At 39.6% G+C, this 18,031-nt stretch overlaps 1 protein-coding gene across 1 annotated transcript in view; it reads left to right on the plus strand.

The window, feature by feature from the left end:
- dnah12 (dynein, axonemal, heavy chain 12) overlaps nucleotides 1-18,031 on the plus strand; it is a 318,710-nt gene that overhangs the window by 34,239 nt on the left and 266,440 nt on the right. Inside the window, exons 9-12 of the mRNA XM_059649958.1 lie at nucleotides 1,086-1,274; nucleotides 2,326-2,488; nucleotides 6,150-6,241; nucleotides 14,325-14,503. Of these exons, the coding sequence (XP_059505941.1) occupies nucleotides 1,086-1,274; nucleotides 2,326-2,488; nucleotides 6,150-6,241; nucleotides 14,325-14,503 (623 nt within the window). The remainder of the gene's footprint in view (nucleotides 1-1,085; nucleotides 1,275-2,325; nucleotides 2,489-6,149; nucleotides 6,242-14,324; nucleotides 14,504-18,031) is intronic.

The following is an 18,031-nucleotide window of genomic DNA, read 5'->3' on the forward strand; positions in this document are numbered from 1 at the left end:
ATCATCAGGTTGTAATCAGGAGTAATACCTGATTATATACTTGATTTCAACACTCCCAGCATAAAAGAGGGGGTGAATTTTTTGAAATGTATTCAGAGGCAATTTTTTTTTGTTTCAATTTGTAGAAGGCACAACAAAGGATGACACTGTGCTGGATCTGGTTCTGGGGAAAGAAGCCGGACAAGTGTTCGATACGGCAGAGGGGAACGTTATAGTAATAGTGACCACAACATGTATGGTTCAAATTGTTATGGACAAGGAGAAAAATGGCCTGCAAAAGATGGCTTTGGATTGGGAGAAGGCAGATTTTGTTACATTAAAGCAAGATCTGGCCAAAGTCAACTGGGAACAGCTCCTTTATGGGTAGGTCTACAGCAGAGCCATTGCGGGGGAGGGGTGGCATTCAGAAAGGAGCTAGGGAGAGTACATGTCTAACATGTAACCTTTGGAGGCATAAGTTACACTATGGCAACGATAAATTCAGAGAACTCTGGATGTCAGGACAATTCAGGACTAGATGAGGAAGAAGAGAAAGGCTTTTAGCAAGTCCAAAGGAAGCAATTCTGCTGCTGCCTAGAGGAATAAAGGAAGTCCAAGAAGGAATTTAAGAAATGGATACAATTCATGTAAGTTATCAAAGTCAAACAGAGAGAAATTAATTTTCGTAGTTCGCTCTTGGGTATATACTTATATTAATTTCTGTGTGGTTAGCTAACACTCTGGGCTGTACTTGTGACAATCTATGTTGAAATCATTTGAGAAGAGGCTCCATGCACATGAACTTCTTTATCAAAAAGTTCATTTGATTTTTTTCCATGTTTTCGACAAAATTGATTCCACTTAAGGATCTACATTATTTATATATATCCACAAGACAAAATTGCTTCAAGTTAATATATAAAGGTGATAATTTGCAAATGAAGAACCTATAATTTTTAGAAATTGGCAGAGGAAACCCTCTTTTATATTTAATTTGTAGCAATTCAGGTGTAATATGAAAATTGATGACAATATTCAATTTTTCTAAAGAGGAAATGTGATTGGATCATAGGAGGGTATTTAATGTTTTGTTCTTACTCTTAAAGTTGCAAGATTTTCTTGGAAGGACAATAAAGGCCTACATAAAGCTTTTTGATGAAGAAGAAAAATATCAGATGCCCCTTTTTAAGATGGAGCTAGTATTTGATGAAGATAGAATGGAGTTCTATCCTACATTTTCAGACCTGGAGGAGACTGTGCTCTTTGTGATTTCTAAAATAGAAGATGCAATGCAGGTAACTTCTTTCTGAAATATAAATTCACCCACCTGAAGACATATCAAGTTTTATATATGTAAATTTATTAGATTTAACAACAGGAATGCATTACAGGTGTCAGTTCCATTGCCGTTTGCTTAGTGGCTTTGTTGAAGTCAAATTTTACCCTGACTGTATATTATTTTACAGCGAATTTATTTTTAAAAATGCTTACGTTTATATGAGAAGTTGTAAAGCTGTAAATAGTTGGAAATATACAGTAATGAAGTGCTCCATTAAAGTATAAGAGTATAATACTAGTCATGATTTGAATGAGAAATCCTAAATATTATGCAACTACATTTATGTGTGACAGAATTGTGTGTACTAATCCAGAGATCTTTTAAACTGAAATGTTATTTATGTCATGCGTTTGCAAATGATCAAAAAGAATATAACTGGCTGCAGAGACAGTCCAGAGAAAGTTCACGAGGCTGATGCCAAGTATGGAGGAATTGTTTCATGAGGAAAGGTTGAGTAGGTTGGGCCTATACTCATTGGAATTTAGAAGAATAGGTGGTGTCCTTATCAAAACATAGAAGATTCTTAGGGGACTTGACAAAGGTAGATGAGGAAAGGTTGTTTCCCTTGTGGGAGAGTCTAGGATCAGAGGACATAATCTCAGAGTAATAAATTGCACATTTAAGATAGAAATAAAGAGGACTTCCTTCTCCCAGGTGGGAGTGAATCTGTGGAATTCTTTACCACCGAAGGCTGTTGAGACAGGGCCATTAAGTATAGTAACAGTTGAGATAGCCAGATTTTTAATCAGTAAGGGAATGAAAAATTATAGGGAAAAGACTGGAAAGTAAAGTTTTGTAATCTAAGATCAATCTCAGACTTGATCCCATTGAATGGCAGAATAAGTTTGATGATCTGCATGGCCTGCTACTTATCGTCTGATACCACAGACAAACTGTGTACCCTCTCTAATCGCAAATAGTTTTATTGTAAGTAACACAAAAAAAATTTCCTTTATGTTCTTGAACTATAATATTGTTAATTTTGTCTCTTATTTTGCATCATTTAGACTGTTCAAACAGTGCAGTCCTGGCTTGCAGATAGTAACACTGATGACATTGAGAACATAAAGGCTAAGCCATCTGCTGATCTCCTAAAGTGGGCTTATTCCACACTCAAGGAAACAGTTAAAACTAACTTTGAAGGAGCAGCTGCCCATTTCCAGCAGTATGGTAAGCAAGGATAACAAAGCTAAGTTGTGGGGAGGGTACAAAGAGGCTGAAAAGGGATACAGGTCAGTTAAATGCGCGGACCAAAAAAAACTGATGCAGTGTATTCTGGGAAAAAGTGAAGCTATCTTCTTTGAAGGGAAACCAGAATATAAAGTGAATGGAGAGATATGGCAGCATACTACGGAGTAGTGCAGAGAGACCTAGGTGTCCTCATAGTATTAACTTGGTTGATGGTGTTAACAGACAAGTAAAATCCCGGACTGAAGTCTTGATTATTAGATCATGCTTTGTTTTATTTTATTTTTATTTAATGAGATGATATTTCACTGAAATACAAGCTCACTATGCTACAGATTTGGTTTTAACAATAAAACATAAGTTTGCCACGGAGAAGAAATGACTATAAAACAGAAGATAAAATTCATCCCAATGATCCCAACATCATCACATTACTGTGTTGAAATATCAAACAAGGTTCTCTTCTCTCTCACATCTAGGTTTTGACTTACTGGTTCCCTTCAATTCCTGGGCTTAAAGGTTTGATAGCCTCTTCCTTGATAATTCACGGAACAACGATTTCAGTTTCAAATAACTCTTTCAGAATTCTAAGCAAACATTTCTGAACTGGAACTTTCAACTAAAATCATTACACTGAGGTAACATATTTCCTAACTGTTCTGGATTATGGCCTTTCTTCCGAAGAAACATGTGCTTACATCTAATTCTAACTAGGATTCACACAAACTGCCACTTAAAGCAATGGGCTTCTCCCCTAAGTGAAAAAAAATCAATTCCTCATTTTGGTCAATGTTTTTCAATGTTTATTCTGTCCAATCGTAAAACTTAAACATTACAACCAATTCCCCATTATTACTTCAGGAACCCTTTCTCTCATACTAGTTTAAAACAAATCATGGTTCCAGAATTGCTAACATATTAATTATTAGGTCTTCTCATACACACAGACCAAAAACCACATGCCACTAGTTCAAAACCCAGACTCTAAAACAAATTATGTAAGTATATATTACATCATGATATGTGTCACAAAGTGTTAAAACCTTAGAAAATAGGAGCAGGAGTAGATCATTCAACCTTTTGAATCAGCTCTGCCATCCATTATAATCATGGCTGATCATCCAACACAGCAACCTGTTTCAACTTTCTCCCCATAACCTTTGATCCTTTTAGCCTTAAGAACTATATCTCTTTCCTGAAAACATTTAATGTTTTGTCCTCAACAGTTACCTGCAGCAGAGAATTCCGTGGGACCACCGTTCTCTGGGTAAAGACATTTCTCCTCATCCCAATTCTAAATGTTCTATCCTGTGTTCTTAAACTTTGACCTCTGACTCTGGACTCCCTGGTCATCAGGAACATCCTTCTTGTGTTTACCCTACCTAGCCTTGTTAGAATTTTAGCAGTTTCTATGAGATTTCCCTCTCATTCTTCTAAACCTGTGAATAAAGTCCTAACCAATTCAGTCTTGCTTCACACATTAGTCCTGCCGTCCCAAGAATCAGCCTTGTAAACCTTTGTGCACTCCCTCCATTACCAAAACATCCTTCCTGGATAGAAAGACAAAAACTGCATACAGTGTTATAGGTGTAGTCCCACCAAGGCCCTGTACAATCACAAAATTTATTAGCATACAGATACAACAAATAATTAGAAGGCAAATGGAATATCAGCTTTTACTGCAAAAAATATGAAGTATAAAAGCATGGAATTCTTGGTGCAGCTATTACAAGACATAGGTTAGATGACAGATAAAACAGTGTATTCAGCATTGGTCTTATATATTGCATTGGAGGCTGTTCAGAGAAGGTTATTGAATACTTTCAAGGCAGAGTTAGACAGATTTTTGATCAATAAAGGAATTGATGATAATGGGGGCATGGGCAGGAAAGTGGAATCAAGGCCATGATCAGATCAACCATGAACGTATTGAATAGTGGAGCAGGTTGAGGGGCCACATGGCCTACTCTTGCTCCTATTTCTCATGTTGTCAATTGAATAAATTGATTAACTTTCAGGTCAGGTATTTCTGTTGTGTAGGTACGTGGGTACATGGTGTCTCAGTGGCTAGCACTGTGCCTCACAGTGCCAAGGTTGTGGGTTCAATCCCACCCTTGGGCGACTGTCTGTGTGGAGTTTGCACATTCTCCCTGTGTCTGCATGAGTTTCCTCTGGGTGCTTGGAGCACCCTCCCACAGTCCAAAGATGTGCAGGGGAGGTGAATCAGCCATGCTAAATTGCTCGTAGTGTCCAGGGATGTTTAGGTAGGTGGGCTAGACGTGGCAAAATGCAGGGGTAGGGGAATGGGTCTGAGTGGGATGCTCGTCGGAGGGGTGGTGTGGACTTGTTGGGCTGAATGGCCTGTTCCAAAACTGTAAGGATTCTATGAAGTCAAAAACAATGTAGACCAAATCATAACATTTAATCAAAATTGAATACTGTTTCCTTTCATTAATCATTCATGTTGTTTCTTTTAGAAAAATCACAAACAAGCATGGTACTAGGTTTGTCCCTTGGTTTAAAGATAAAATCACATTTTGCCTCAGTGTATCTTGTTTCTGTGCCTGACAATATTTTGTAGCACTGTTAACATTTACAAATTTTGTGCTATTTTTATTGCATGAATGCATTTTAATTTTTAACCTTGTTTGGGTGGACTCACACAAATAACCATGTGGTAATGAACTGATAATTTATTTTTGTAATATTGATTGATGGATAAACATTGACTAGGACACTGGGAATTAACTGCCTATTCTTCTTGAAAATAGTGCCACAGGATCTTTACCTCCATCAGTCAGAGAGTTAGACCCTTGGTTTATTGCTTCATTGGAAAGACTACACCTCTTACAGTGCTGTACTATCTCAGCACTGCTCTGGAGTATTGTAATTAAGACTTAACAATTTAACAAAAAAAGACAACACAGTGAATTGAATAAGTGTTAATATTTTCTTGCAAGTGTAGGGCATAGTTATTTTATAAGTACAGCAACCTTAGATTAAAATGCTGAGTCACTTGGTGGATTGCTGTTATACAGCTTTTGGAGGAGCTGGGCAACTCAAATTTTTATCCCCTATCCTAAGAGCAAGAACTTTCCATATTTAACTGCATCTGTGACTTAGAAATTGTTGTTATGATTATGATTTGCCTTGATTTTATTTTCACAGCAAAACATGGTCTGAATTGTTTAAATTCACAATGATTTTCAGGCTAGGTGAATAATTGGAATAAATCTATTTGAATATAAATTGAAGAAGCCTTGTACTTAAGAACAGCCTAAATTCTGTTTAATCAGTTCAAATAGGAAGTCTACTTTAAAGTAATTGGAGAGTCATTTCGCTCACTTGGCTGGATAGATGGTGAGTGATGTTAACAGTGTGGTTCAATACCCACAGGAAAAGGGGTTACCATGAAGGACTCTCCTTCTCATTTTCTTCCATTGCCTGAGGCATGGTGACCTTGAGGCTAAGCTGCCACCAGTTATCTCTCTCAAATGAGAGAGCGGCCTTATAGTCTGGTAAGACTATGGTGACTTAACCTTTACCACTTAAAAAGGCACTTTAAATGAATAATAATTGTAGAAATCAGGATATAATGATATTAAATATTATTATCACAAATATTCTGCATCTTTTTCCATAGTTCAAAATTATGACTGGCTAATAAATGGAACTGCCAATGAACGTATACAGAAATTCATGGAAGAAGAACATTCTTTTGATGAGTACACAGAGGTAAGTTTATACCATTAGAACTAAAGCTTCTACCTGAGCACTTTCAGGATACCATCATGCTAAATGTCTACTTTTGTGCTGTTGCAACTATATTGTACAATGTCTGTGTAGCTGGAGCTCAGGACTGCCCTTGAGTAATTGCATAGCTCTGTGTGTTGAGGGCTGAGGAAGTACTGGGAACTGTGTGGGTCTCAAAAGAAACTGGTGCATGATTAATAGTCTGGTACAGCAGATTAAGGATTGAATGCCCATGGGAAGTATTTGCTTTGTGTAGTTGAGCCAGATTATAACTTGGAATAAATTCAGGGCTAGTACTGGCTTGGTGAAGTGCACTTTCTGAGAGTTCAGGGAAGCATGGTCCCAGGAAAGGAAGGTAGATTACTAGAATCTGGACAGTTGTTAATGCAGTCAATGAAAGAATGGCCTTCGAATGAATTTCATGGCCAGATCATTAAAGTCAAGAATAGTAATCTCTTGTGAGGCTTCAATGAGATTTACTAACTCCTGCAGTCACTGGCATCTGGGGGAATTGCTGAGGAGTTCATGAGATCTGTTTGATTGCATTTGCTAAATTATGTATTCTGTAGGGTGTTTGTTCGTTGTTTCTTATCCATATTTGCCTCATTTAAAATTTGGGATGTTCGATTATAAATCATGTCTGTCTTTGTACAGTTTAAATATTTTTTGCCAATAGTCTTTACATGTTTGTTTGAGCAAGTTTTATTTATTTATTTATTTAGCCTATGTTTCTAATCAACATGTTCGGAGATATTATTACATACCTGTGGAGTAAGTGAGACTTGAACCTAGGCTGCCTCATCCAGGGGTAAAGACACTACCACTCTACCACAAGTGGACCCCTTGGCTTGCCATGAACTGGTTATTCTTTTTTGACAAAAGAAACTTATGTGAATTGTCTATAGTACTAAATCAGATGCAGTTTAAAAGTTATGTAATTGACCAGATCGCCACTCTGATAACATTTAAAATTTAAAATTTAAAAGAAGAGTGGGACCAGAAAGGAATCAGTACAATCTACCAACCTAACTCATAATGATGCTGTCAGACTTTTTCAGACTTAGCATCCATTTGACTGTTGCAAATTTCCAAGGCTACCTCCACTTGTAGTAATTCATCTATTTTCAGTCCAACTCTTTCAGCTCAACTTCAGGTAACCATCATAAAAAGTTTGCACAACAGCTCTGTCCAGATGAAATCGAAATACAAATTACTGATAATAGGAGCTGCAGATGCTGGAGAATCCAAGATAACAAAGTGTGGGGCTGGATGAACACAGCAGGCCAAGCAGCATCTTTGGAGCACAAAAGCTGACGTTTCGGGATACATGTGCATACATTATCTTGAGCAGCTAAACATTGAAGGATTTATTTATATTTAGTGATAGGGCCCATGTATATAAAAGGAATAATCTGCTAGTGGGATTCAAAAGTAACTAGATAAAGTTGATATCAAATATTTAATATGAAACCAGATCAATAGCAGTATCAGTGATAATGGGAACTGCAGATGCTGGAGAATCCATGATAACAAAGTGTGGAGCTGGATGAACACAGCAGGCCAAGAAGCATCTCAGAAGCACAAAAGCTGATGTTTCGGGCTGAGATGTCAGCTTTTGTGCTCCTGAGATACTGCTTGGCCTGCTGTGTTCATCCAGCTCTACACTTTGTTATCAATAGCAGTATCACTTGACATTACCTATTACATTTCAACAACTGAAAAACATTTTTCAAATTTTTTGGCCTAGATTTTCATTACTGATCCTGGCAACAGTTAATTGGGAAGGCCTATTACCATGATCTCTGGCCCATTCTATTTTGAGTTTAAGTTAGATAAATGTGGGATGTTGCATTTTGGTAAGGCAAACCAGGACAGGATTTATGCAGTTAATTGTATGGCCCTGGGGAGTGTTGCCAAATAAAGGACCTAGGGTGCAGGAGCATTATTCTTTGAAAGTGGACTCTCAGGTAGGCAGGGTGGTGAGGAAGGCATTTGGCATGCTTGCCTTCATTGATCATAACATTGAGTACAGGAGTTGGGAAGTCAGGTTGCAGCTGTGCAGCCTTTAGTGAGGCCACTTTTAGAATACTGGGTACAATTCTGGTAGACGTTCTATAAGAAGGAAAATGTTACATGTGAGAGGGAGCAAAGAAATTTCCAAGGATGTTGCTAGCAGTGGAGAGTTTGAGTCATGGGGAAAAATCTATATAGACTTGAGCTTTTCTCCCTGGAGATTCAGAGGCTGAAAGATGAGTTTGTACACGTTTGTAAAATTAAGAGAGGCATGGATGGGGTGAATAGCTAAGGTGTTTTTCCTAGAGTGGGGGTGTCCAAAATTAGAGGACATAGGTTCAAGTTGAAAGGAGAAAGATTTTAGAAGGACCTGAGGAGTAATTTTTTCATGCAGAGGGTGGTGTATATGAAACGAGCTACCAGAGGAAGCGGTGAAGGTGGGTACAACTGGAACATTTAAAAGACATCTGGATGGGTATATTAATAGGTTGGTTTGGAGGAATATGGGCCAAATTCTGGAAATGGGATTAGGCCAGACTGAGATGTCTGGTTGGTATGGACAAGTTGGACAGAAGGTTCTGTTTCCATGCTGTATGACAATGAGTGTGAACATGAAACATTCTATCCAATTTTAATTTCCTGAAATCAAAGTAAATGGGGCAGCAACATCCTCAAAATGATGTTGACAGAATCAATGCCTGGTAAATTCAGCGGTGTCTGCCTGCTGACACTTCCACAGGGCTGCCCATTTAATATGCTAATCGGTGTCTAACAATGTATATAATGCCCACTTTCCATTTTAAAACATAACTGGTTAGATTGTGTGATGTCAACACTGTTTTGTGGTTTTTCTTGGAATGTGGATGGAAACACAATTGGGATGATGAACATTTTTTGCAGCAATTCTTTTTGCATGCTGTGAGTATCTAGCACCTGGAATGCACTGCCTGAGAGTATGGTAGAGGTAGGCCCAAGTAAGGCATTCAGGAGAGACAACAAAATGTGAGGCTGGATGAACACAGCAGGCCAAGCAGCATCTCAGGAGCACAAAAGCTGACGTTTCGGGCCTAGACCCTTCATCCCGGATGAAGGGTCTAGGCCCGAAATGTCAGCTTTTGTGCTCCTGAGATGCTGCTTGGCCTGCTGTGTTCATCCAGCCTCACATTTTGTTGTCTTGGAGGATGAAGGGTCTAGGCCCGAAACGTCAGCTTTTGTGCTCCTGAGATGCTGCTTGGCCTGCTGTGTTCATCCAGCCTCACATTTTGTTGTCTTGGATTCTCCAGCATCTGCAGTTCCCATTATCTCTGATACTATTTTAACCCCGCATTCAGAAGAGAATTGGGTTATTGCTTGCAAAGGAAGAATATGCAGGGCTACAGGGAAAAGGCAGAGATCAGTAGAACTAGGTATAGTGCTCCTTCAGAGAATTAGCACAAATATGACAGGCCAACTGACCTACTTCTGTGCTGTAAGCTAAGATTCTATGATCCTTTAAACATCAGCTTATATGGGCCTGAACACGTGCAATTGTTTTATCTTGGTTTCCACGAAGTCGTATCTAACTTACTACTAACAAATATTCTATTTTCCAATATATTTATCAGTTTAATCCTATGCATTCTAGTTTGATAATGTGACCATATTTACCAGCTTTTGGAAAATTAGGGAATTTAATAGGCAAGCTGTCATGGTTGATTATCTATGGAAGTAATTGGTGATCCTGATATTGCTACTTCAGACATGATATGCAAAAATTCATTGGGGTTTACTTAGTATTCTTACTGGAGTACAACACTTCACAAGAACACAGACATGTGTGGGGGAATCACAGATAGTAATTGGTAGTTTCCCTTTTAAGGTGTTACATTTGTTCACTGATTTTAGTTATAACATTGTAATTTCTTGGATTTCTGTGAGTAAGGAGAAAAATATTTTGCAAATTCTCGTCTGCTGGATATTTTGAAGGCTCTTTCTTAATCTGTTATAGATTTTGAGTTTGTTCTGGATATTTTCTTGGGCACATTAGCCCAGATTTTGCAGCGCGAATGGCAGCAAGGCTGTCATCGTTCTTCATCGTTACTCCATAGACTCTGATAGCAACTTTGGATTCTGGACATACATAGAATAATGTGAAAATCCTAAAGATACTGTCGGTGATTCTGTGCTTCCTCAGAGTGTGCACAGTGGTGACAGCTACAGACCGTAATCAGTGGTTATCATCCACAGGTCTTATGCTCTGTTAGAACTATAAGCCTCACAGTAAAATCCTTTGAATATCATATTGTTGATTAAAAATGAAACAAAGAGCTGTGGTTACTGGAAATCTGAAACAAAGCCAGAAATTGCCAGAGAAACTCAACAGATCTGGCAGCATGTGTAGAGAAAAGCAGTTTCAAGTTCACAGATCCTTCTTCAGAACTGATAGTAGCTAGAAAAGGTAGTATATATGCTGAAGACTCGGGTGTTGATAGGTGGACAGATGGGGAGTAGGAATAGGAAGGTTTGATCAGATGGGTGGAGGTGAAGCCCAAGGAGAGAGAACGACAGTTAGACAGACAAAAGGCTAGATAATAGTCTGCTAGGGAGAAAGAAAAGCTGTTAGAGGAACCATATGGTGGGCCATATGGTCTAATGGTGTAAATGGGTCAGCTGTGCTAAAAGCAGCCCTTGTCACGGCAGCACATGGGGGTGGGTGTGTGTAAAAGACATAGAAGGAGGTGTTCAACCTCTAAAATCATTAAACTCAATGTTGAGTCCTGAAGACTGTAGTGCACCCAAGTGGAAGATGAGATGCTGTTCTTCTGTGGCTCACTGGAGCACTGCAGTGAGCTCAAGATGTAACGGTTGGCCAGGGAATTCTGGTCGTATTTTGAAGTGGCAGCCACCTGGAAACTTGGGGTCATTTTTGTTGACAGAATATAGGTGTTCTGCAAAGCAGTTGCCCAGTTTGTGTTTCGTCTCCCCAATGTAGAGACCACACTGGGAGCAGCAAATACAGTAGATTGAGTGAAGTTCAGGTAAACCATTGCTTCACTTGGAAGATATGTCTGGATCCTTGACTAGTGGGGAAGGAAGAATAAAACGGGCAGGTGTTGCATCTTCTGTGATTGAATAGGAAGGTGCTGTGGGGAAATGTTGAAAGAGAAGGACGAGTGGACCAAGCTGTTCTGGAGAGAACAGTCCTTGCACAATGCTGACAAGAGAGAAGACAGGAATATGTGTCTGTAAGTGGCATCCCAGTGAGGTGGCAGAATTAGGGGCTTATGATCCTTTGGATGTGGATGGTGGTGGAGTGGAAAATGAGGGCTGGGGGATGCTGTCAGTGTTGTGGGAGGATGTTGTTGATTAGGTTCTAGATTTTTAATTATGAGTTGACTTTATAATGGCTGCTAGATTCAGTCCTTGGTCCTTTGATAACAATTTTATGTTTGTTAATGTTAAGTTTAACCATTTGATACAAACATTTTACGTCTTTAAAATAATAAACATGCTTTCAAAAGAACGTATTTCTTGGCCTCAATCTTAATCCAATCTTCATTACTTATTTTACTACCTGAAAATATAAATTGTCAATATTAAGTGCTTTTAATTTTCCTGTTTGCTCAGTGTGAGTTTTTCATTATCTGTTTAGCTACTCGCTGACATATCCTGCTGTACACCACACCTTTTAGTTAGTACCACATCCAAACTGCCATCTGGGAAGGAGTTAGACAATGCCATAGAGATCACTAATCTGTTTCTCCCCCCAGTCAATGTTATTGCATGCCTCGAGTAGGTAGAACTTGAACACAAGCCTCCTGGCTTAAAGCTAGGGACACTGCCACTGAACCACAAGAGCCTTTGATAGGCGCAATATCTTAGTGCAGACAGCTTTCTTTGAGCTCAGCAATGTTGATCAGAAAATCCAGGTCACGCTCCCTCATCATTTCTGGAAGCCAAATTTGTATCCCTTGGAGCAGCAGTTTATCATTATTGCACATTAGCTGAATTGGCTGGATGGCTGGTTTGCAAAGCAGTGATACCAACTGCTGCGGCTGAGGTTACTATGAAGGTCTTGCCTTTTCAACCTCACTGAAGTCTGAGGGTTCATAACCCTCAAATTAAACTGAGCACCAGTTGTTACTTTTTAAAAGAAAGCAGGCATGTGGTCTTCTGGGACTATTACAACTTTGCCTTTTACATCTCTATCCATACAAAAGCATAACCAAGGACGAGCGAAAAAAATCCCTTTGCTGTATGTTGTCTCATGTCATCTTCCAGATAGTATGGTTATGATTATCATTTCAGTAAGATAAGTACATAGAACATAGAACATAGAAAAATACAGCGCAGAACAGGCCCTTCGGCCCTCGATGTTGCGCCGACCTGTGAACTAATCTAAGCCCCTCCCCCGACACTATCCCTTCATTATCCATATGCTTATCCAAGGACTGTTTAAATTCCCCTAATGTGGCTGAGTTAACTACATTAGCAGGCAGGGCATTCCACGCCCTTACCACTCTCTGAGTAAAGAACCTGCCTCTGACATCTGTCTTAAATCTATCACCCGAATGAAGAATGAATTTTCAAGTTGTTCCATTTTGTGATTGGTAAGTGATCTTGCTGAGTAACAGTTCCAGCAAATCTCACTTCCTTTACGAGCAAGGTGGCCAGCTGTTCTGTATTCCAAGAGATTGTCTGTAATTTGACTATTTGCTTCTTGTCCCCTTTTGTCCTGTATTTTGACGACAGCTATGAGAGAATCTCCAGGGTGAATTTGAGTGAAATGGGTGGAACTGCAAGCCAGTGAGCAGAGAGAGGATAATTTTTGTGATTTGGCAAGATAAGTTGTAAGTCTTAGTTGATTTTAAACCATCCCCATGCTATTATGGTCTCAAGACTGCACACACTTCTCAGTTTGAATTCCTATTCCCATCCCACAGTCAATGTCCCTGATTTCATTTTCATAAAAATTGCTTATGCTGTTTCTAGATTGTGCACAAATCTGACTCTAGATGATTGATTCTTCCCCTCTCTTTCTCATGGGTGAGTAAGTTAATACTGATTTCTACTTTTCCATTGGGCAGCAAATTTAACTGTTAAAATGGACTCTGTGCTCTTAGATGTTGTGCCAGAAACTTTTTTTCCCAGGTTTTTCAAACAACTATGGTCCTTGCATGGAATCTTATGCCATAATGGAATGAATAAACAAATGCTTACTCTTTCAGTTTGAAATGTTAAATGAGTACTGTGGTAACACTCTGTAGTCTTGTCCATATAAATTTAATGCAAATTCCTATTTTCCCATTCTCTGGCTGCTTTAAGAATTTTGGATGTTCTGAGTCCCATTTAACTTTGAAATATTAGCTCAATATAAAATAAACCGGACACTTTCACGGTGAAATGGCTAAATCTTCTCGATATAAGGCACACTAATGCATTCCAAAACCAGTTCTGATATATTGAGAAAAGTTCTGTCACAGATGGAAACTTATGGCAGTATTACTTGATTGATTTAAAATAGCAATAAACTGAAGCTTGAACTCTCACATAGTTCAGTTAAGAACAAATATGGCACTGAGTTCCACAGATCAGAAACGGTCTGAAAGTTTGAGTCTCTCAGGTGTGTTGCCAGCTTTTAGCTGAAGAATTTTGGGTTGCCAAAGTAGGCCTGTGCACTCTTGAGATAAACAGAAAGATGCAACTTCTGATTCTATGTTTCTAGTCTGGAACAATGCATGGCCACTGGGTAAGGCTAGCATTGATTTCTGCTGTAATTCTCCTCACAATCAAAGAACCTTCCCACTTTCACTGCCTTGGTTCACACATGAAGCACAGCCACTAAGTAGAAGTGTCAAAGAACTGAAACTCTGCAGGATTACTGACTTGCTGGAGAAGAAGGGCAAACCAAAAGATTAGGAGAAGAAGACAGAGAGGGGGAATTAGTAGAGGAGGAGAAAAGCAACAGTAAATACATATGATGAAATTTTAACTTGCTGATGATAATCTCATATTCAATCAAAACCCACTAGTTCCTCTTTAATATTTCAATAATCCGGAAATTTCTGTTAAGTTCATAGAACAATTTCGTCACTTGTCACTGGAGATCATGAGTTTAATAAAAGTTGCCCACTTTCATATGGTGCGATTGGACTGTGAAGACATAAAACATGGACTGTCAGAAAAAGCAAAGAGCTTTGCGGATTTACTGCTGGATGGATTGGTTGCAAAACACAGAGAAGAAAATGAAGCGTAAGTCAGTACTACAAATGATATTGAAGACTGAAATAACAAATTGTTACTTCAATGGTTATTTTATAATCCTGAAAGCCATTTTTTACATACAATACATATTTCTTGTACCAGAATGATACAGTGTTCAGCACATTTGACAAGAACATGCCATTGTATTGTTAAATTAATTAGTGCAATTAAGTGAGATGGAAGTGACTTTCATTAACATTAAGGCTGCGTTTGACCGAATGTTGTTAGAAGGTGTCCTAGAAAAACTGGAGTCAGTGTGAGCCAGGAGGGAAGATCTCTACTTGTTGGAGCCATGCAAAGCACAAAAGAAGATGATCTAGTTGTTGATAGTTGGTTATGTCAGCTCCAGGACATTTCTGCAGGCATTCTTTAGGTTAGTGTTCCAGGCCCAACCATCTTCAGCTGTTTCATTAATGATCATCCCTCCATCATAAAGTCAGAAGTGGAAATATTCACTTGATCGCACAATGTTCAGCACCTTTTGCGACTCCTCAGATACTGAAGCTGTCCAGGTCCAAATGTAGCAAGAGCTGGACGATATTTAGGTTCGGGCTGTTTAGTGACAAATAACATTTGAGCCACACAAATGACAGGCAATTATCATCTCCAACAAGACAGAATCAAACTATCACCCTTTGACATACTGTCACTGAATCCTGTGGTTGGTTCACTCACTGATCTGGTTCATTAGTTTGCAGACATTTCATTACCCTGCTGAGTAACATCATTAGTGCAGCCTCTGATGAAGCGTTGTTGTATTTGCCTACTTGTTATTTAAACTCTGGGGCTTGTTTGGGTTGATTACCTCATTTCCGTTTTTTCTTTGCAGTGATGAGTAAATATGGTCTAATTCTATGTGTTTATTGATGGCCTTCTTAGTGGAGAGACAGCCTCCAGGAATTACCGTGCTTGTCTCTGTCCAGCTTGTCCTGGGATCCCGATGTTGTTCCAATCGAACTGGTATTCCTCCATGTCTGTATACATGGAGACGATTGAATATTGGCTATGTCATTTTGTTGCTAGTTGGTGTTCATGTATTCTCGTAGCCAGTTTTCTTCCTCTCTGTCCAATATAGTGTTTGTGGTGGTCCTTGCATGGAATCTTATGTATTACATTGGTTCTGTCCATAGTGCGTAAGGGATCTTTGGTTCTTGTTAGAAGTTGGTGTAGGGTTGATATAGGTTTGTGTGCCACTCTAATGGCTGATGGCCGTAGGAGTCTTGTGGTCAATTCAGATATGTTCTTGATGTATGGTAACATGACAAGTGTGTCGGGCATACTGTATCTTCCTGTTGTTTGTGTGACAGTCATCGTTGGACCTGGCTGTTTGGGTACCCATTATCTCTAAATATTTGGTGGATGCAGTCTTCTTAATTTTGGCACAGTTTTGGGTTGCTGCAATGCGTTCTGTCTTGTTTGAATAGTGTTTTCATGCAACTCTGTGGGTTTTGGGTGGGGGTTACTGTTGAAATTTAGGACTTGATCTGTGTTTGTGGCCTTTCTGTATACTTTGGTCAGAAATTCCCCGTTGGCCCTCTTTTCTACCATCATTAGGGGCAGCACGGTGGCTCAGTGGTTAGCACTGCAGCCTCACAGCGCCAGGGACCTGGGTTCGATTCCCGCCTCGGGTGACTGTCTGTGTGGAGTTTGCACATTCTCCCTGTGTCTGCGTGGGTTTCTTCCGGGTGCTCCGGTTTCCTCTCACAGTCCAAAGATGTGCAGGTTAGGGGTGGATTGGCCATGCTAAATTGCCCATAGTGTTCAGGGGTGTGTGGGTAATAGGGGGATGGGTCTGGGCGGGATGCTTCAAGGGGCGGTGTGGACTTGTTGAGCCGAAAGGCCTGTTTCCACACTGTAGGGAATCTAATCTAATGTAATCATGTCCAGGAATGGGAACTGTTTATTCTTTTCTTCTCCTCTGACAAATTTTGTTTATAAGTTGGTGCGTTTCTTCTAGTTTAGTTCATTTGATGATGACGAAGGTGTCATTCACGTATCAGATCCATAGTTTGGGGTAGATCTGTAGAAGGGCCATGCTTTCAAGTCTCTGCATTACTGCTTCTGCTCTTAGCCCAGAGATGGGTGATCCCATAGGTGCCCTGTTGATTTGTTCTCATATCTAGCCATTGAAGATAAAGTGGGTCATGAGGCATATGTCCAGTAATTTCAGCATGTTCTCTGTGGAGATGGTGTTATTCAGGTTTGGTTCCTTCAGTAGTGTGGTTAGTGTTTCTCTTGCTAGTAGTATGTTGAATGATGTGAATAGGGCGATAACATCAAAGGATACCATGTTCTTGACTACGCCTATTCTTATGCCCTTGAAGGTTTGAATTGTCGATGAGAGCTTTAGTCTTTGTTGTAATTCCTTGACTAACCTGTGTGTTGATGTGCTTGGGAGAGAGACTATGGGTCTGAGGGGTACTTCGGGTTTGTGTACCTTTGGTAGGCCGTAGAATTGAGGAGTGTTTGTTCCTTCAGTTTTCATTTTCAGGTAGTCTGCTTTGCTGATTTTCCTGGTCTGTTTGAGTCTCTTTAGCCTGTGGATGATTTTATTTCCCAGTTGCAGTGTCGGGTCTGTTTCCACTTGTCGGTATGTATTTGTGTCCGCTAGTAGTGTCTGTGCTTTAGTGATGTAGTCTCGTTTGTTAAGAATTACCATCATGCGCCCTTTGTCTGCTGGTAAGATTATGATGTTCTTGTCTTTTTTTGGTCTTTCCAGGGCCTTCCTTTCCGTTGTATTGAGTATGTTAAGTTCATTCCTTCTGGTCAGTGTTGGAACCACTGTTTGTCTTATGGCTTGTTGTATTTCCTCATTGATGCCGTTGGTCTTCGATATTGATCCTAGTGTGACTAGGAATTCTTCTCTTTGTCATCTCTGTGGTTGTAATTGAAGCCATGTACAGTACAGCTTTCTCTATGTCTATTAGTTTCCTGTCGGATAGATTTCTTGTCTAAGTGTCTGATCTTTGGACGTCATTTTCTTGGTTAGTTTAGCTAGTTTTTCTTGTAGGATTTGTCATTTCTTGGTTTTGTTTTTCTGTTGACTGATGTTAATGGCTCATTCTAATTCCGTTGTCCACTGTAGGTTGGTTACGTCTAGATATAGGGATTTTTGATGCATAACTTCCCTGTCAAAATTGTGGGGTCAGTTGTGGGTGTCATTAATCATTACCTTCACCATTTTGCAGTCATTGTGCTCTGCTGTCCTATGTGCCTGTGGGCTGTTGATGGGAGATTTGTATCTCACACTGCGCGGTAGTACCTGGTTTCCGAGGCATCCGTGTAGGAAGTAGAGTTGCTCATGGGTAGCACTATGTTTTTTGACGTAGGTTTCCCATTTACGGGTCAGTGTGAGCATGTTGTGCCTGTAGGTATCTAATATTCTTAAGTAGATTTGTAGCTTGGGTTGTGGATGCTTGTCGATATCACTGAATCTTCCACTGTCAACATTCTTGAAGTTACCATGACCAGAAATTGAACGAACAAGTCATATAAATACCATAGCTACAAGAGCAG

This window comes from Stegostoma tigrinum, chromosome 11 (assembly GCF_030684315.1).
Source record: "Stegostoma tigrinum isolate sSteTig4 chromosome 11, sSteTig4.hap1, whole genome shotgun sequence".
NCBI classification, from domain to species: domain Eukaryota; kingdom Metazoa; phylum Chordata; class Chondrichthyes; order Orectolobiformes; family Stegostomatidae; genus Stegostoma; species Stegostoma tigrinum.